General features: G+C 35.3%; 1 protein-coding gene across 2 annotated transcripts in view; it reads left to right on the top strand.

The window, feature by feature from the left end:
* The window catches only part of FUT9 (fucosyltransferase 9), a 96421-nt gene that overhangs the window by 51138 nt on the left and 23859 nt on the right, over positions 1-21424 (top strand). Inside the window, exon 2 of one of the 2 annotated variants that reach the window (XM_015623474.1) lies at positions 20472-20565. In XM_015623474.1, coding sequence (XP_015478960.1) covers positions 20499-20565 — 67 coding nt within the window. In that variant the 5' untranslated portion in view covers positions 20472-20498. Of the gene's footprint in view, positions 1-20471; positions 20566-21424 lie in introns of those variants that run through there. The other variant, XM_033512869.1, reaches the window with a different exon arrangement.

The raw sequence follows: 21424 nt of genomic DNA, 5'->3' as shown, positions 1-21424 counted from the left end.
GAATATAATTCCAGAATGACAGTTTTAGTGTGGCATCGGAAGATAGTTTGATATCTGGCTTTTTATGTAACTTTTGAAGAATTAGTCTTGTTCTTTGAAAGAAACTAAATAGTGCTCTGATTTGTGTAATTTTATGATTCCAAGGGGATGCATTCCCCAATTAGAAATTTTTAACATCTTCCACAGCCAATTTAATTTGCACGTTTCTCATTACTTTAGGATAGTCACAGTAGTTTCTTAATTATGCACACTGTGGTTAAAGCATGCAGTTGTTAATGGAGACAGTGTTTAAAAAGAGATCAATTCTGATATCAAAATAGATTGAAAGGAATAGTGGAGATTTTCCAGCTCTGAAAGCAAAAACACAAAGAAGGGAAATACAACAGCAATGATAGTGTATGTATATATATGTAACATTTATTTTTATGGTATAACATCACTTTTCTCCTCCTTGTCTTGAACGTGGCCACCACAACAGCTGCTCTTTGCTGATGATGTTTAAGTGCACAGCTGTTTTATCTATTTACACTCCTGATATCTAAGGGACAGTGAGGACTGCCACGCCCCCATACTGAATTTTTTGCCATCCTTCTTTCAGTAGATTGTGTGCTTCTGCCCCATGCTATTAAGTCTCATGAGATATTACAGATTCCATGAGGTCCTCTTTTAAGAGTAACAAATGGAAAGTCATGGATTAGAATAAAAAGGGAGACAAAGGTGTTACAAGGAAGGGAAAGGAAGAAGGGAGTTAGAGAATACTTAGGGAAGAAATATGTGGTTCAAACATAGAAACAACTTAGAGAACTTCCAAAAGGTAGAAGGAGGAAGTAAGACAGAAAGAAAATGTTCTCAACATAAAAGGAAAATTTATAGACAAAAAAAATAATTTTAAACCATGTTTATTAGTGGTATGGATACTTGTGACCCAGCACAAACATAAATGGAAACATGCATCCACTCCAAGTTAACACAGTTCATAAAAAATTTATAAGCTTTGTAATAATAATAATAATAATGTATGTTAATATAGACAGTGTGCACAGATTTTAAAAGTAAATTTTCCAGGTATACCATAAGTGCCTTTCTTATGAAATATAATATTTTTTCAACAGAGAATATAACCGGGAAAAAGAATCAGTAGTCTAGGTATAAAATTGGTAACTTTGACAAAGGTAATTATAGGACAAAATTGATCTCTTTCTATTTTAAATAATTTTTGAATGGAAAATCAAGCAAGAAAAAGTTAACATTTATAATTTCTGTAGTATGTAGTTTCTTTATCTCCAAATCTTCACTTAAACTGGAAAAGACTACCTTGCTTGCTGCATGGCTGTGCTTTTTTGTATTAAATAAATTAGATTCAAAAGGAAGCCTAAGGATAGTGTTGTTGTATTGTCAGTCACTTGAGCATTATTAGCTTGCTTTTTAAAATGTTTTGCTAGCATATCCAGAATTCTGTATTCCTTGATTAAATAATAAATTAAATTAATGGAATTAATCTTGCTGTGGGATTCAATCCACTACAAACTTTCTGTGTTTTTCTTTTCTTTCTGCTAAGACTTTCTGTTTGGGGATTTTTATAGATTTTATAAATTATACAGATAAACAAAAAGAGCGCTACATGAATACAATGTGTAGTTCATTTTTCCTTGGTTGAGCACTGAATCATTATATTTTATTTGTTAGTGTTATGGGACATTGGTGAATATACTCATCTTTACACATGGAGAATGTGCAAAAGCAAACACTTATGTCACTGTAACTGTGAGCAGAAACTGACTTATTCTTTTACTTTTCCTTTAAGTAGATGATACTGAAGTATTTATGAAGTCTGTGACACATTTAAACTGATATGGATATTAAACCTAGTGCTCCAGTAAATTGTTAGCTCCAGTCCTCTCTGATTTCAGTTCAATGTAGTACTCTCATTTAAAGCCTTCAGTAGATTACAGTTGCCTAGACCATCCAAGATCACCCAACTGAACTGGCAGTGTCATTCAGTAAGAATCCAAGAGTAATTCAGGTAGGAATGGGCCTTGTGACACTTCTAGTCCAATGTCCTACTCAAAGCAGTCTTAGATCTGAGGTCAGACCAGGTGCTCAGGTTTGTGTGCAGCTGAGTCTTGTAAACTTCCAAGGACAGAGACTATTTGACATCTCTGAGCACCTTGGCTGTCTTCAGAATGAAAAATTTCCTCTATTTTTTTATATCCACCATGTCTTGTTCTCTCTCCATGCACCACTAGAGAGGATCATGGCTTAGTTTTTTCAGAGACCACCTTGTAGGTTTGAAGAGCTGGTAAGTGTCCCCAAAATCCCCTCTTCTCCAGGCTCAAAAGGACCAGTCGCTCAGCTCCTCATCGCAGGGCATGCTCCAGCCCCCGCAAGCTGCTTGCTGGTTCTTTGCTGAATTGACTCCAGTTTATCAGTCTTGTACTGGGGCACCTGGTACCTTGTCACAGGGTCTAGGTGTCATCTGAGCACTGAAGAGTGGGGGTTAATAATTTCCCTTGATCTATCTGGATCCCCAGATGCTGGTAGCCTTTCCTGCCAGGGCACAGTGATGGCTCACATTCTGCTTCCTGTCTGCCAAGATCTTCAGTTCCTTTTCAGCAGACCTGTTCCCCAGTCATGAGAAGGGGTCTTCTTCCCATGTACAGAACTTTACATTTGTTGGTGAATTTTGCAACCTTTCTTCTGGCCCATTCCTCCAGGCTGCTTAAATCACTGAATCATAGCCCTGGCCATTAATCCTACTTACTTACTTGGTCACCAAAGTAAAAAAAATTCCTACCAAAAACACTTGTCACCAAGAAACATCTAAAGAAAAAAGCCTACGCAAGATGGTCATTCACAAGTCAACCTAGCAGTGAGAACTGGAGAGCTCATGAAAGCTAAGCCATTCTTAGTCTAAATTAACATAATTTTTTTGTTGAAATGGTCATTTTTGGTGCCCTCATATGATCTTCACTGCTCATTTAGTGCAACTTTAGCATTTTCTTTTCTTCTGAATAGGGCTTCTTTAGAAGAATCTAAACCACATTCCTTGAAATCAGTATCAAGTTTGTTTGAATCTTCAAGTAATACCTTTTTAACTATTTCCTGGTACACTAAATCCCACTCAGAGTTTTTTAAGTTCCAGAAATCCTGGAGCCAAGATTATCTTTAGGAGACAGGTACATTCATAGACATGCTGTGCTTTGTTTCTTCACTAGAGTATACAGGTATTTTTGTGTCATCAAAAAGAAAAAAACAGTAAACACATCCCTCCTGGCTTTCTTCCCCTCCAGATGTACCAATCAAACTCTGTGATTTCTATGGTAAACTCAGGAGTGCCCTTTTGGAGAGTAGAATTAAAACCTTTCCATCAATTCACACACCAGATAATTTCTTCAGTATTTCATTTATATATTTATTATATATTATATATTTATATATAATCTATGTTTTATATAAATTTATATATTTATTATATATGTATATAATTTTTATATATATAAAGAAGAATATATTTAATTTCAGGTCAGCAAAAGGGTTTCTTTCCAGCTGAATGGCAGTGTGTCTGTAGTCACTAGGGTGAGAGGTCATTCATCTGTCCTCATACAATGGCAGATGAGTCAGTCACAACTAAGAGTGGGCAAGGTTCAATACTTTCCACAGCCCCATGCACTAAATTTATGCTGAATGAATATCTTGAATATATCCTGACCAACAAGCTACTTAGCACTATAGGCATGCATGATTCTTACATTTTCTTTGCCCAGTGTGATAGAGACAACCGCAGAAAAAGAGAAAAGAGATTTAGGCTGAGAACAGTCACTATAGCAGTCAGCACAGCCAATTCTTTCTCCCAGCTCTGGCTTAACCTTAATATGCTACTGAATTTGAAAGTAAAAATCTAGTTGTGTTTTCTCTATCACCTGAATTCAATTACTATCTTTTCTATTTTTATTGTTTTCAAATGTTAGTCAGCCTACTGAGCTCTTTTACCAGATCATCTTGGAATGAGATCACTAGGCTACCAATCCCCAATTATTCCAGTAACATTTCCCTGCATGACATCCCTTGCTGTCTTTCATCCTCAGTCACTGATTAGCTATAGATTTCTTTTACCTTTTTGATCATTCTCATAAATCAATGCCTCCAGGACTCTTCATCACTCTGTTTCCATTTCATGGTCTCACTCTCTTTTCATCAATCCCCTGCAGCCTTCCTGTCCAGGACTGTGGCTTCCCATAACTGCTACAGACAGATATTGTATTTTGGTTTTTTTCTATATGATGATGTCTTTACAGAAACAGTCTATGTTTTTTTACTTTAGATAAGTTTATTTTTATCTTAGTATGAAAAGAGAAAACTAAAGAAATACCAAGTTGGCACATATTTCCTTGGTCCTCTAGAAAACCCGGTAGCTTGTATACTCTTCACTATGGATCACAGCCTTGTTGTTTTCTTTTCAAAGTAAACACTTTATTTGCTTTATTTGTTTGTTGGCTGATCAAACATGTTAATAGCAACAGGAGCACATTGCAACAATAAACAAAGATATACAGACTGAGAGCTGAGAGAGCAGAGTTGACTTTGACATGAACATTCTAACCTGAATCTCGCAATAGCTCTATACCAGACTCCAGAGGCCCAAGATAAACATCTAATGCTAGCTCACAAAACTCAAATGAACTGAAAAAGGAACCTGAGACTTCTTTCCATTAAGGTTTGGAGGAGTGACTGGGTTTTTCCATATTTTTTCTTTCGTTTCATAAATTTGCAATTAATTTTTTTTATTAAATTTAATTTAAAAAATTAAAGTTCAAGTGAAAAATTTCAAGGGTGTCTATCATCTTTAGATGATCCAACTTCATGTAAATCTTCTCTGTAATCAAAAAAGACTATGTCAAGGATCTGAATAGAAATCAGAACAGCTAGTTCCCTATTTTGTTCAAAACACCATTCCTCTTAATATGAATCTCCTGATTCTCACCACAATGTTTTTCAAAATCTGCTTGCACTTTGTTCATTTTTTCTCTATGTTTAGAAGACCCTGAATAGGAATGTCTGAGATTGTTCCTGCTGCAGCTTTGAGCAGATGATAGAAAGTGTACCTCATTAGTTCATAGTGTCAATAGGACATTCTCAGGCACTCAAATGAATACAGTAAGGCTAAATTTTATGCAGTACCTCACAAAATGAAATAGAAATGCCATGTGTTATCTTTGTGACAAGCTCCACGCCTCGCAGTCACCTGAGTTCCTCTCAGGACGGACAGTTTCTCACAAAGCCACAAGGGACCACTATGCAGTTTATGAGGAGTTCAACTGCATATGCTTTTAAGTGTTTGAAATCACGGCCTTAACATTGCTCTTTTTTTAATGCATAGAATTTTTAAATCTTAGTGAAAAATTGAAAAAATATAAAGTGTCCTTTATATCTGTTAACATTTGTTTCCTTATGCTTGGTGCTCTATTTTTATCTTGTCCTTTTTTTTCCTCACTGCTTCACGTTTTGTAGCACATCAGACAATAATGCTCATATGCCTCATACCTGACTATTTCTATGCTCAAATTTGCTGGAATATTTACTGGAAACTTTCCAAAATCACAAGGGCAACAAATAATCTTCATAAAACAGAACAGATGGCAGGCACCTTTGTCTTCATTATGGCATTGTTGCTTTAGAAATGTACAGGTCCAGATGCTAGAAAAAACATGGGGCTTTGTTCACTGAGACCAATATCTGCTGCTTGTTTCACACTGTGTTAAAATTATGGTAAATATGTCACCTTTTTATGACCCAGTACCTTGGGTTTATATGTGCGATTGCCTGTGGGCCTTTGTTTTCCTACTTCCTTTTAATAAGAAAATAGCGGGCTCAAATGTAATCTCAGAATTTTAGCAGTCAAAAAAAAATCCCATCCTATTCATTCTGTTGTTAGCTGATGAACTGGTATTGAGTTCATATCCATCAAGCTGGGCTAAGTGGTGAGAACTGAGCAGGAGTTGTCACCATTCAGTCACCTTGAGGTCTCAGCTCCCCCAAGGCAGGATAGATACAGTGGTGGAACTGAAAAAGAAACGGAAGATTATATGATTCCTGGGATCTAGCTTACACAGATTTTTTTAGGAGCATATTTTTTTACTTCAGAAAAGTTGCATCAAACAGTCCCTTTCTACAAAAAACTAGTGTAGCCGAGTAAAAGCATATAAGAATCCCTCCAAAGTTGCTATTGCTCTTTTCTTAAAATACAACGTTCAAATACTGACCTATTGTAGAGTGACTTGGAAATCCAATGAAGTCACTTCTTTAACCTTCTGACTGAAGATATAGATAGCTGTAGATAAACTTACCAGGAGGAAGATAAATAATTACAGGCGATGATAAAGAGCAGAGGAGTTGCCTCAGAGGCTCAAAAAGATATAAAGTAACAGGATGATGTCAAGTCAATGTTATCTGAAAGCAAAATAGGAAAAGTTCCTTAGTCTACTTGGTGCACAATGAATTCACATTCTTTGGAAAGTTATGCAACACTTGAATTTAGTTCAGCCTATTCCTTTATTTTAATCACACTTCCCTACAAATTTTAATTCACATAAATCAATTCTTCACACAAAGAAAAATTGATTGAAAAATAAGAAATTGTTACTTGGGTTGGAAAGCCAGAACGCTGAGCTGGAAAGTGTCCAAGTTTGTCACTATCAGTCTACCCTGGTGTGAATGTGTGTTTTATATCTTTACTTGCATGATCCCATACTGGTTTTCCCAAAGTACCTTGCCTCACTGATGAAAAAAGTTTGAAAATTCTCAGTGAATGGCAAAAATAAAGGCTCAGCTATTCAAAAGGCACTGTTATACCAAGGGACAGATGAAGACATTTTGGCCAATAGAATAAAACTGATAAAAAAGGAGCTTATTTTCACTTTAGAGAGGTGAAGCAGGTGAACATATAGGGTTGGCATGAAAGTGTCTAAATACTGGTAATTTTTTGACACGGAAGTTGATTGGAGGTATCCTGTTTTCTTACACATTTTTTGGAATAAATAAGTATTTAAATGCCAACAAACTTTAAAAGCATCCAGCTGTTTGACTTCTACTTTTGTTAATAGTAGCTGCCCAGCTGAATTCTTCAGCAACAGCACGTTTTCCTCCATATTGTATTTTATAATAGAAATTATAATGCACAGTTTGAAACAAATGATAACACAGCCCAGTTCCACAGATAAATTATAAAGTAAGAAAGTGTCTTTAGTTGTATTTAATTGCTAGTCTGTAGAGCTACTGGAGTTATGCTAATTTCAGCACCAGGAAGATAGCAACAGAAGGATAAGAATATTGTGGATGATCAGGTAGCTCCAGTGTGTAGAGCATAGCTGGAAGATCGTCAGGGACAGGAAACCACACTTCTCCCACTCAGCCTCAGTCTACAGCATTTCTCTCTGATTATAATTTAGTCCTTACGATTATTCACCATCTGGAAGAGTCTTTAGTTGACCAAAACCAGGAGAAAAGAGGCAAGACCTGAGGAAGAAGGTCAAGTACTTAGCTCACATACTCCAGAAGAAAAATCACATAAATCAAAAGCAATCAGTACCATTACTCAGGATTTTTGACCATGTTCTGAAGACAAAAAAAAGAGAAGTAAAACAGTGGCCTAAAAGTCAACCCAGATACTCAAGGCCATGTTATTTATGATAGCCAGAGTAAAATGCATGAAGATCATCTCTCTTTCTAGGTAAATAAACAAGTTGAGAATAAACAAAGACAAGATTAATCCACCTTCTATTGTTATAGCCATTCCATAAACTGGTGACTTCTAAGCTATTATATGCCATGCCATCCAATAAACCTCACTTCTATCTGTAGCTAATCTGCAGCTTAAATTCCACTATAGACAGGCCTGGTCAAATTGATTCATGAATACCTGACATAAAATACTTTGCCTTCTATCAACAAAGCAAAACTCCCAATCAGGAAGTCAGTTTTAAAGGTATTTACATTACTTTTCCACCTAGCAAACCAGTATGGTATGAATGCAAGAAGTAGATCTAAGTGAAAGGAAAAAAAATCTTCAGAGGAAAGACAGTCATGTGATAAGAATCATTCAAATAATTTGAAATATAAAGTGCATAAGTCTCATTGGATTGCCTGCACTTTAAAACTCTGTCAGAGAAACACAGAAACTTTTTCTCTGCATGTCACTCCATTATTTACTTTATGTCTAGTTATTTCAGCTCTTTCAGGCTTTGAAAAATAGCTATTTTATGCATTAAATTAAATTATCTGGGCAAAATTTTTGTGCAATTCATAGGCACCTAATCTGCAAGAAAATTTTATTTCTGCCTTTCTAGTCTCATTCTAAGATTTCTTATGTGTATGTGTTTAAATAAGTCTCACTTGTTATGAATTTCCACCTGACCTGTTGGTTTGACATTATTTTCCTGAAAAAAAGTTTTAGCTGATTTATTCATTCTGTGGGGGTTTTTTTCCCCAAAAGCAACATAGCTAGCTTCAGTTTTATTTAGATAAATTGATAAAAAAGTATGTTTGAACAAAAAATTTAATTATAGAGGAAGTATGAAGAACAGAGCACTTAACAAAAACAATTACAGAAAAATATTAAAACAGAAAAGAAATTTGACCTAGGTATGTCATGTTTTTATAGAAGCTTGAAGTTTGAAGCAGCTGAGCTTTGATCTTGCAAAGGCATGCTCAGAGGTTTGGTTTAACTCACTAAAATCAAGGGGTCTCTTTGCAATGCAAAAGAGCAAGCAGGTGCATCCATCATTCTGGTACCATAGCATAAATGTGCCAATAATCAAAAGCGTCTCACTGCTTAACAATTTTTAGAGACAGCAATGGAAATTATGTTAATCTGAGCTCCATATTGTTCTTGACTTATATTGTATTTGTTAAAGATTAAAAACAAACAAAAAAAAAAGAGCCTGAAGAAAAAGAAAGATTATGGTACTAAAGAGAAGGAGTATGATACTGAGGAGACAATCACCTTCGTGATGTGCTTCCACACAAGATTTGCTCACCATAATACGGCTTTTGATTTTTTCATTTTTTGAAGCATGGTCATTACACAGAAGTTCATGCAAAACTAATTTAAATCAGGCAAACCTTTTACTGTTGCAAGCTTTGGATCACTGAGAAAAAATTAACAGTTCCACTTCCAAGAAAAGGAGCCTTTTATATTAATATTTATATTTTATATTAAGAACTTTGGGGAAAATAGGCTTGTCAGAGGGTTGATTGCGACCATGCTTAGTCTCTGCAGTGATTTTTTTCCATCTGATCAATTCTCAGTAGCTTAATTGTAGCAGTTAATTTAGTAGGTAAGACAAAATATTTTCTCACTCAAGTTTGGGGGAAAATACACACTGATGTTAGTGAAATTAGGCCTTGTTTTGGTTTTTAAATTTCCCTTAACTTCTGGCCCAAGTGTAATGGGATAATCTTGGTTTATGAAGATAATGAGACTCGAGTACTGTGACTATAAAGAGGTCCAAACCAGCATTCCATGCATCTGCCACACACTTTAGATGGTTAATTTGCAGTTTAAGATTATACCATGAAGACTGGTGAGTTTAAAGCTCACTACAACTAACTATAAACTAACAGAAGCTAACTATTAACTAACTATTAACTATAAACAACAGAAGATATTATCTATAACAAACTACATTTTTTAAATGTATTTCATGATTTTATTTAAAACCAAGCATTCTGTTTCTGAAAAACTGGTAGACACAGAGAAGTGCTGCTTATTGGTGGAATTGCAATCTGAATCATAGAGATGTTTACTTCTAGTTCTTGTAACTTCATTATTTTGCAATTTTAAAAGTGAGTTGATGACTTTTTAAAAATATTTTAACTTAAATGTAAAGTGGTTTAAATATTTATTTGATTTCTTTCACTATTCTTTTTCCCATCCTCTGTTACCAGATGAAAATAAAATACCAATGCAGTTCTTTGCCCAAAAGATTGGGCAAAGAGCTCTCTGGTGTGGGGTTCTTTAGATGGTTTAGTTTTTGTTTTAATTGTGGATAATCTCCCTTACCCATTCTATTCCTGTATTTGAATTTGGCTTCCTCTATAAGGCAATAGTGTCTTTGGCAATGCAGTAGTGTCAGAAGGACAGCTTCACAGGTTCTTTTTCAGTTTTCATAGGAGTTGTATATTCTAATTCCTGTGCAGAGAAAAAAAAATACCATTTTTGCAATGCAACTATTTTGATTAGATAAATGTTCAATTCTGCACCAGCTGTAATGCTCTTTTGGTGGCATAAGTCACTCCTATGTGAAGGACACAGCAACAAAAGGACAAAAATGAGCTGGTTAGAATTGCCCATTTGCAACATTAAGGACATTTCACTTCAGAGAAAAATTCTATACAAATGGATTTAAATAGTTTATAATTCTCTGGAAGAGAAGTCTTCTGCATATAAAATCTATGCTACATCGCTTAATCTTCTTAAGTGGATAAGGGGGAAATGCAGCAAAAAGTCACTTATCTTGTACTAGTTCTAGTATTGCAAACTCATGTGTGTCAGTTTTAGGAAAAGTGACTGGAAAGAATGAGCAGGGAATAGCTCCAAGGTATTTAGTTTGCCCTAATATATATAGAGGAAATTCTAGGGTGAACACAGGTCAGGCTTGTACTAACTAACTAGAACTGCAGAAATACAGTAAAAATATGAAGTTCAGATATATTCCCAAGACAGGAGTTCTCAGATAGTAAAATATTTTTACCCTGAATCTCAGCTTGTCTTCACTCTTTGTGTATTCTTTCCCACTAAGGACCTGTAACCTTGGATACTTGCCAGCCTGCTAGTAAAAAACTTGATCATGCAATCCTTATTCAAACAAATCTGTTGTTGGTTTTTATTAAGCCTGTTCTGCTCTGTCATATTTACCTACACATAGCTACAGTGTCTCCAAAGGACACTGGATACAGACATATATTCCAGGGAAAATATAAGTCTGGATTTGGGAATTGATCATGAACTTTTCAATCAAGCAGAATTTCCAGAGGAAAATAACTTTTTTTTTTTTTATTTTTTATTTAAACTATTGGCCAAACATATTAAAGCTGTCAAAGGTAATGTTAATTTTTTTTAGACTGACGTACCAAAAATTTTGTACTCAGATTTAGGTGTGAGGAATCATGTGCATGTGTCTTAGTCTTGTCTCTTTCAAACCAAAAATGGGGCATTTCAATCCAAATTGCTTCAGTACCATGTTCTCTAAATAAATACCCAAAGATGATCATTATCTTAAAATTATTCCTGTGAAATGCTTTTGCATGTACTTAACTCTTTACATGTGAGTAACAGCTCAGTAGAATTATCAACACACATTAATGTAAATTACATTTATAGCTCCTTTAGAAAGTTGGTACAATAAGGAATACTAACATTGTTATAATATTTTCAATTTTGGAGAAACACAGAGTGATTCTAGTTTAATGCAAAATGTTAGGCTTATATTACAAATTATATTAAAATCTACTTTGTGTCTTGAAGTAGGTCAATAAAGAAAGTATAAAATGCCCTTTTTGTGAGTGGAATAAATTTATATCATAGCTAGTTAGATAAGATCATAAGAAATAGTTCAAGAAAATTATATTCTCAACCAAGAGAAATATCAAAAAATCACTTCTAGGGAAAAAAAATCGTCACTAGGATCAGATTAAATTGGGACAATGAAAAAGAGGCAGAAAATTGACAAAAAAAAGTAAAATTAAGATAACCCATGGATAACAAGCATTCCCCCCTCCCCCCAAGGTACAGTGAATGCCATTTCATCTAGAAAGATAAAGGAAGTTATCTGATGTTTTTAAAGTAACAGAGAAGAACTTGTGGTGGAAATGGCTTTCTCAACTCTTTTGATGAACAAAGTGGATTGAATGTCAATCAACTTAACGATGCAGGAAGAGAAACTACTTGAGCCTGAAGCAGCAGATTTGTATTATAAAAAGACTAGATGTTCACTTTAATAATTTTTTTAATTACTTAATTTTATATATGAGCTGAATTTATAGTGAGGAAAAGGAGATAAAATGTTAAATAGTTGTGAAACATTTTAGTTTTTAATGAAGACAATTACGTAGTATTTTGTACCTTTTTTATAATAGAACACCAGTAAATCTTAATCCATGTTTCAGTTATATTTAGATACTTACTGGTATTTTTGTGCATATGTGAAGCAAGACATGATCAACAAGCAGCACTTTAATGTAGGAAGGCTTTGAGGTCTCAAGAGACTAGTTCTGCTCTAGAAAGTATCATGCTGCCTGATTCCCATGAGGATGACTTACCTAGTAATCAATAACAAATAGACTTTCTTGGATGAAGTTGGAGAAAGTTTAAAAAGGCTTGCAAGATTTGCAAAGTTGTCTGCCAAAGAGAAGAGGGCTTTCCCATCAGATCAGAAGCAGCTTGTAATTTGGAACCAAAGTAGCCATGCTGGTTGTATATATGAGTTGGCAGATAAGGGAGACAAGTTTGTACTAATCCAGAGAAGAACTCTGGAAAATCGCACTTCAATTATTAAGCATCATATATCTTTGTGTCCATGACCATCCAAACAGTGTGTCTGTGCTCAGTGTTAAGGTCAGGAGTAATTCTTCTTAGCTGAAGTGTGAGCATTCAGAAGGTTCAAATGGAAAAAATAATAATTTCTGGGTCTAAATTCAAGGTAGCATCCAAGCCTCACAGCTGAAGCTTCTGTTTTGAAGATGAGTTTTTTAAGGCAACTATAACTGTAGCTATAACTATTCTGGCTTTATGCCTCCTCAACACAGGAAGAATTTGTTTCTTATCTTTTCAATTATCTCCAGCTCAAACATATTTACTGAGTACCTACAACTGAGCATATTGGCAAGATACCTCTAGAACACTCTTTCTTAGGTGAGCTTTGTAACAACAAAGCTCTGCACTGCTGAAATGTGGAAAAAACACAAGCCTTTTGGCCTCCATTTCTTTCATATTCTTGACTAACAAAATGCAATAGGAGCAAAAATAGAAGTTGTTTCACCATCTTTCGACAATGAGCTTGTTGGTTTGTTGGCTAGGTCACTCTTCTGAAAATACTTGCTCATAGTGGAATTTGATGTTCTCGAAGGTCTTTTCCAACCTTAACAATTCTGAGTCCTGTACTCTACAGTCATGTGTCCTTCACATCCTAGGAAGGAGAGGTCACTTTATTGGGTAGCCAAGGTCAGAGGCTGGGCTTCAGGATCTATATTCCAGTTGAAGAGACAGAGACACACTATCTGAAGATGCCTACTTGTAAGCAAAAATTGAGTTATAGATTGACTCTGCTCTGGACTGGTTTAAACATCAAATTGTCTCAGCTGCTGATGTGTGCAAATCCCTCTTGTACACATTTAGATGTCCCATTCATTTGAGGAAACAGGGGCACCTGATTTTATATTTCAAACCCAACTCCAAGTGCTCCCCTTCTCAGTAGCACAGTGCAATCTTCAGTGCAAACATTACACTTGGCTCCAAGTGTGGAAGTTTTAGGCATTGTAGCATTAAATTGTATCTGCCTGAATCCTTTTCCAGTTCTTAAGACAAGTGACTCTGAGCACTGTATTCTCCCATTCTCCAATTTCCTTTCACTAGAAAAAAGTTACAAAAATTGCCACAAGATTTGGATTATCAGAAAAGCCATAAAAAAGTGGCCACTCTGCTGCCTGCATAAATGAATAGAAGATGCATATGGGTTCAGAGAAGAGGAAATTACTCCTAACACCTGTGCAGGATGTATTTCAAAGAGTTTTTAGGATGATTTCACCTTGGAGATTAATGTTAAAAGTGAAATGAGTGGTTGAAGGATGGAAATATGATTTGTGAGTGTTATGCAGGATGGAATCTTTCAGCTCAGGAAAGAATTGTAGTATGCCAGGGCAATCTTAGAGCTATTTTGCACTCAGGTATAACACTTGTAATTTGATGGAGAAAAAATGATAGAAAAATGGGTAAGGAAATTATTTAACTTAGGAGCGATGCAATTATTGAGACATAATTCAAACAAACAGCATCCCTGTTATCGGCTATGCCTTTTGCCTTCTACTTGTGGAGTATAAATGCATTTCATAATCCTCCCTCCTCACCTGTGTTTTAAGAGGTGAGACCTGTAGAAAAGATCTCTTCTTTAAAAGGTTCAAAGGTACAGCACCTTCATTGTGATAGTCACACTGCAAAAGGAGAAAGAGAAAAAAGTGCTGGCTTCTATGGCAGACATCCACTTTCAGCATCTCAGAGGCTAAGTGCAGAGTTAATTGTCTACTCAGAAAGACAATAAATAATGCAATTAGATTTGAAGATTTTAGATTATTCATTCAGAGTATTCAGCAAGCACCAAGCAAACAGGAATCAGCCTGGAAACACTGAAGACCATGCTGGAAAATATTTGCTATATGGAATAATTGTAAAGTACACTGAAAAAAAAGGGAATAAAATGTTCAGCTGTAAGAACATTGACTCAGTGTGTGGACTTAGGAATACTCTGTTTTTCTTACCCAGATGTTCCATCCCTTTTCACCATTAGACTGGACTGCCATGAGGGAGTGCTTGCAGATTGTTCAGATAATCCAAACACTTAAAAAACAGTGATGCCTTACCTTGCTAGAGAAAATTTTCAGTACCTCCTTTTCCATTGCCTTTATTGCCATGGTAAAGCCATGTTGTTTGTTCAGATGAGCTTACACATGTTTTCTTTTATTGTTGCTAAAGCCCTCATCTGCTCTCAGGTTTTTAACCAGGCTCCCTGCTGCACTCCTCTGCTCATATAAAATACAGCTGCCAAAATAGCCATGTCAGTTGATGTGACAGGCTTGCTTCTGTTCTGAAGCTCTGCCTCCTTCTCCTGTTTCTTACTACATCAGAGTCAGCCTTTATGTTTTTGCCATTGTACTCACCTTGGAACATGTCCATCTTTATTCCAGCTGCTGTGGTAGCAAACACCTTTCAAGTTCCCTCTAGGTTGCCCTTTAATGCTACAGTAGTTGATCTTGACATTAACAAGAAAAGAAAACTTTAAAAAGACCAAAAAAAAGAAAGAGAGCACTCTGGTATGAATTCACTAGCAAATAGTTTGGCTGATATAGATCAGACACTTTAAGTTTTCTGAAGCCATTGAGACCTGCATACGTAAATGCATGATCTTCCTTCCTCTGTTTTTTCCTTATCATTCTTCTCCTCTTTTGTTGCCATCATTTACCGTATCTTAGCTCAGGCAGAACATTTCTTGCAGCAAGTTTTCCACCCACAAGGGAATGCTCATAATGCAAACACAATGAAATTCTTGTTTTGATGGAACCCTCCAGGAGCCTGACAAAAGATATGTTAGTTCTATAATATTTTAGAAACTACAACTAAGTATTACATCAACCAATTAAACTGCATTTTATAAAGAAGTGGGTTCTGTGGTCATATAGTTTTGCAAAATATCAAAAAAGTTTGAGCTACCTGATGACCCAAATCAACACAGTCTGCGATAGGCTCTGCCCATCATCTATTAAGCAAGACATTACTCCTAACACAAACCTGCAAGTGAAATTCAACTGAATAATAAAATGTATTGTATACAAGAAAAGTACTTCAGATTTTCAGTTTGAGCAAAAATGACAATTTTTCTCGTGATATATATATCATAGTTTAGAGCCCTCAGGAAATAACAACTTCCATTTCCAGTCTTAACTTTACTATCTTCCACGTGTGTTATAGTACAGCTATGATTTACATCTATTTAAATATTTCTCAGATAATGTAATGCACTCTAATACTATCTTTTCTATTCATAGTAGCTAACATTTTTTTTAAAAGTATTTAAAACAGAAAAAAAAAAATTTAAGGCTGAAAACTCAGTCTTGCAGATGCAAGAGCCTTACATCTAATTATTCCATCTATGATCTCTAAGAGCATTGAGCTTGCTCACTCAGTCCCCAAGCTCACATTTGCAGGAGGAAATTCAAAAACAGCTGAACAAATGCATATGTTAAGCAACCTGACCTTGACTCTGTACTGTGTACATTATGCTAGTGATGTCTTTGTAAACTGTTGTTTCAGCTGAGTTAATGAGTACAATTCCTAGACAAGATCAGACTGAGAGCTCAGGAGAATGCAGGTGACTCAGAGCTAATGCAATATCAGATGGAGCAAAAAAAAAAAAAAGAACAAAGACACAACTCACTTTTGATTTCCCTGAGGGGCTAAACAGAAATACTGAAAAAAATAGTCTATTGGAAGAGAGGGAGTGGGAAAAAATGCCTTTAGTAAGTGTAGGGAGTTAAGAGGTTTTGCGCTGCAATTAATTTTCAATATTTTGTGTAAAAAAACTTCTCAGAACATCCAGGAGAGTCTCTCTCTGGGAAATCTCACTGTAGCAAGTAGCTGTTAATTCAATTTTAAATGAGTATGCGTTCCTGAAGTACAACTTTGGCCTTTAAAGAACACATCTAGTGAATGCTTTAAGCCAAGTGCTCCTCAGCTGCTTGAAGGTAAGTGTGTGAGGCATGGTGTTTATCCCTGGAGCTGTACAACAAGGCCTGCTGTGTGTTTGGAGCAGGCCTAGCTGTATCCTTAGCACACCAGACAGTTTCAGTGCGAGCTACAACACTCGGCTGAAATCCTTACCCTACACAACAGAAAGTTGGGAATATTCAAAAGGCTTTGACCCAGCTTTGAAGGAGAATTCTGCATACCCCAGAGAAAACCAGAGGCTGATGAAGAAGCATTTTACTGAGAAAGTCAGTGATAGTGAACTAAGAAAAATGTTTTAGTGTATGAACCAAAATAAAAATCAAATTCTTCTCACATTTATTAGATTTAAAAACCAAGAAAATCTTTTATTTATGTCTGGAAATACCCAAACTACAACTGAAATATTTAATGGAGTTGAGATAGCTAGGAGAGGTGGGGGGGAAAGCTATGAGTACAAAATAAGAAACTTCATGTTTTGTGTGTTTGGGTGGTTACCCTGAAGGTCAGACTGTAGAGGTGTGACAAACACGTGGCATAGCTGGACAGAAGGACTTCAAAAAAGAATAAACATATTGTGCCTTTTTGATATTCTAATTGCATTTCTTCCTTCTGTTTCTTCAAATCACATCTGACACTTATATAGTTAGATTAATCTGATAAATTGCAAATGCTTTCCAGGGCTGTAAATGCATTTGGCACATTAAAAATATAATCATATTAGTCAAAAATATCTGCATCTTGTCCTTCTAAGGGCATTCAAAATTTTTTTACCAGTAAGTCATAAATTGGGGGTGGGGGGGTGGGGGGGGTAGTATTAGTTTGTACTCTTACTTTGCTCAGAACATTATTTAACATACTTGCTACATGGCTTAGATTTGTCATTTTCACTTGTCATGCCCAGTGGCTGTGATGTGCATAGCTGTCATTCAATAACATGAAACTGTACTTTTTGCATCCCTCTATTATTTTCTGTGAATTTAAGACCAGTCATACTGACAAATGTTTAATTCTCCTCAAGCCTGATAGAAGAGATTACAATTCTGTCCCGAAAAGGCAGTTTTCCTTCATCACAGTACAACTTACTTATATTTTTGCATGGTACTAATACAATTTTAAGTTACAAAGATTACATTATTGTTTAAAATAATAAATACAATAAAAAAGCAAATAACTAAACAGCAATTTTTGTTTCATATTTTCTAATTATTTTATTGTGTTGTTTCCTTTACCACAACACTTTCACAAACATTTTACATTTTTGGATCTATGTTTATTGTGGACAGATTTTATTTTCCTGGGGTTTTTTTTTTGTTTTGTTTTATTTGTTTGATTCATTTCATGTTTGTAAAGGCATGATGGAATTTATATCTTGAGCTGGCACTTGCAGTATTCAAATAAAAAGCTCTTCACTGTCTGCAACATCCTAGGTAGTGATACTGCCCTTTAGATTTTTATTTTGAAAGAAGGTAAAGAAGACATGTACACACAAGAGTTCTATATACACTCTGTTGCACCCTGTTTATAACAGTTCAGGATCTATAATTCAACTTAGTCTATAGTCAAGGTATAGAATGTTTCTGATATCATTGCATTTTATGCTACTCTTCATGAGAGTACATCTATGCAAACACCACAGAGCAGGATTAAATGTAGATGGGAAAGTGTACCAATCCCCTAGTTTTGTTGTGGTGTTACATATTTTGCATGAAAAAATTTTCTCCATGCAAAATAAAATCATTTTTTATAACCAGAAAGGATACATGCACCCTCTCCTAGTTTATGATGACAAATAAATCAGGTGGGAAGTTCCACTTGCTTAGCTGAACCACATATTTAAAGAAATTGAAGACCTTTGTCAGCACACCCCAATAAAAAGTAACAATGCATAAAGTAAAGCAAATAATTACAAGAAAATGTTTTCACTAAAAAGACCATTAACCTCTTTCTGTTGGAAATTATGTAGGAAATTTTTGAAGATATTTGTTGGCAATTACTTGTTGATTCAAAATAGCAGTACTTGTTCATCACAAGTATTACTCTGTAATTTCTCTGAACAATTCATCAGCATCAATTAGAGTGCATTTGGTATCTATGTAGCCTTTTTCTTGTAACTACTGCTTGAGAGGTTTGCTTAATATTCTCTCTGGGGTACCCAGATCCAGCAGCTGTGTGGGCCAGACCTGTGCTTCAGGAAGTCATCACCTGCAAAACAAATCTTGTCTGCTGCCCATGAGTGTATTCACCAGCTCAGTCAGAAGCAGAAAGTTGTGGGGTTTTTCCATTCTCCAGGACCTGCATGCTAAGCCTGAAGACAATGAGTTCAATGCTGATTTGGGGGAGTTTTAAACCATTCATTTGCTGGAAATATATTTTACCCGGAAGACACTCTTTACTCATCTTTCTGTTGAACTGGCAGCTACAAGCCATGGAGATAGACTTGAACATCATTGTTCTCTACTGCTTTTGAGAGTAACTTGAGCATTAATTACATTTAGAAGACCTGAGAAGGACTTTACATTTGTTGCTCAATGCATTTCAGTCAGGGTAGTTGTTAGATACAGGGCTATAAAAAGTAAAGATTTTTGTATGATAAAGTAGCTGGGTAAAAATATCAGAGCTTGGTAATAGCAAAAGAATGTTAATCATTCATCACACTCTGCAATCCTATCTGTATTCTCTCAGAAGATATAAATACTAAACTATTAAGGCCCACAATCTCTCAGCAAGTTGACTCTCATTATTTCCATTTTATAGAAAAACTGCAGGGCACAAAAATTAAATACTTTGGTTAAGGTCACAGAGTAAGTCTGCTGAAGATGTGCAAATAGATTCAAACTGCTGATTCCCATTTTGTCGTTTTAACTGAATAACAGTTTTTTTCTGCAACATTTCTCTCACTCATTAAACATCTCTTGCATAGTTTAAATTAGGAGCATCATTAAGAAGTGAAGTTAATTACCTTCTCTCCTTTTTAAAACTATTTGCTGATTTCTATATTGATAGATTCAAGCAGGTTTTCTCATATGTTTATAATGGTAAAATATCTAAACACAAATATGAAAATAATCATGCTGATTTTCCATGTTTTCATGCCAATAACACCCACAGCAACTTTATTAAGACAAAGATTATCAAATATAGAGGTTTAATTGGATTCTGTTTACAAATATATCAAAGCCCTAAAAGACTAGTATTTACACTCTTCTTTATTTCTTCTTTATAGGTAAGCTTGATGTTATGAAAATTAAGTCAGTGTTTGAACCAACAAAATTTCTGCATTTTTCTGGTGAAATGGGAGGGTAGTTTTCCACAGTATGTTATAAAATAATTTCTAAAATCTCATTTTCAAAAGCAAGTACAAGGCATGGAGAGGGCAGAATTTGAAGTTAGGAATGTTAATTGTTTGATATAATACCCAGAATCTTTAGTAAATTCCCCCTGGTGTATTATTTGAATTTTTAGGTCCTGACATAAAAGTAAAACATTTGACCTACAGGCATTTATGGAAATATTTCATATAGAGCCTAGAGAGCCAAAGTCTCATTGAAGAGGACTTAGGCAACGGCTTCATATTAAGTTCAAATGTTTAGGCACCTGTGGGACATTCTACCCTCTCAGCTGCTGTGTAGGCTTTCTGTCTCTGGAGACCTCTTCATCCAAATTGTTGGTGAAGTCTCCAGCATAAAAATCCACACATTGGCTCCTTGGCTCTGAGGTAACCATAGACCTTTCTACTGTGACTGAGATACCAAAAGCCTGGGGACATCTCATTACCCTCCTACGATTCTCAAATCAAAACGTGTTCTCCCTATAGTATGTCTCACCCCCTCATGATTTTTTGGAACATTACTGAACTTCAGTTAAGTTTATAATTCAGCACGGAGAGAGAGAGGAAGGATAGTTAACTGATGTGTAGCTGAAAGCTCTGACTTGTGGTGTCACAAGATATCCTTAAAATGTGTTTTGTCTCATTTTAAAACAGATATTTACCCATTCTGCAATCTGTCACATGAAGCTGCTGTATTCTAGGATGCATCACAGATGGAAGATTTTGTCTCCACAGCCACAATGTTCTGGTGAGAATCACATTCTATTACAGTAGTCAAGTATTTAAGTCTCATCTGTGATGCACAAATACCTTAATTTCTGAATTCCTCCTTACAGCTTAGTTGTTTCTTTCCTGGAAGATAATAACCCAAATCAAACACAGAAGGTATTTGGATTTGATTCTCCTATTTCCAAGAACAGCATTTAAGACATGCTCCTTATATTCCCCCACCTGCCAATCCAGAAAGAACTGTCCCTACTTCATCCACTTGACTCCAAAAGAGGATTAATAACTCTACATCCCTAGAGGAAATAAGAAATAAGCATCTACTCTCCATAAAAGACAGCTATTTTGTGAATTACTTACTGAGCAGTCTCCCTCCTTTACTATGAAAATAGATTATGCAACCAATTTAGAAAATATGCCTAACTTTTAGAAGATTGAAGTCCCAATTAAAATGCCTAGGTTGGTTTTGAAAATGTTGATGGATTTCTAATGGGTATAGATGTCAGGTGATTTTAAAAAGCGTGACCTTATTCCTTTCACTAATAGCTTGCCAGCGCATTTCACCAAGTTTACCATTTTGACTTGGGACTTTGTAGAATTCTGAAACATATAGCTGAAGCTTAAATTACATTTGTTCTCAAAACCATTAGAATTTACTAAACAAGGAATTTAATGTGGCCATCATTATTAGACTCACATAGTAAGAGTTAACTTTTTTTTTTGTGTAGAAGAGTTAATTTCATTAAGATTCTTTATATTTATTAAATTGCTAGTCCAAAGTTAAGTGATTTTTTGTACTAAATGTAAAACAGTTATAAAATACTTTGTGAGAAGCTTTAAAAAGCTAATTTTGTATATGTCTTTGCAGAGAAATGGAAACA

This window comes from Parus major, chromosome 3, assembly GCF_001522545.3.
Source record: "Parus major isolate Abel chromosome 3, Parus_major1.1, whole genome shotgun sequence".
NCBI classification, from domain to species: domain Eukaryota; kingdom Metazoa; phylum Chordata; class Aves; order Passeriformes; family Paridae; genus Parus; species Parus major.
Note: the sequence above shows the minus strand (reverse complement) of the source record. Positions and strands in the feature narration are given on the sequence as shown.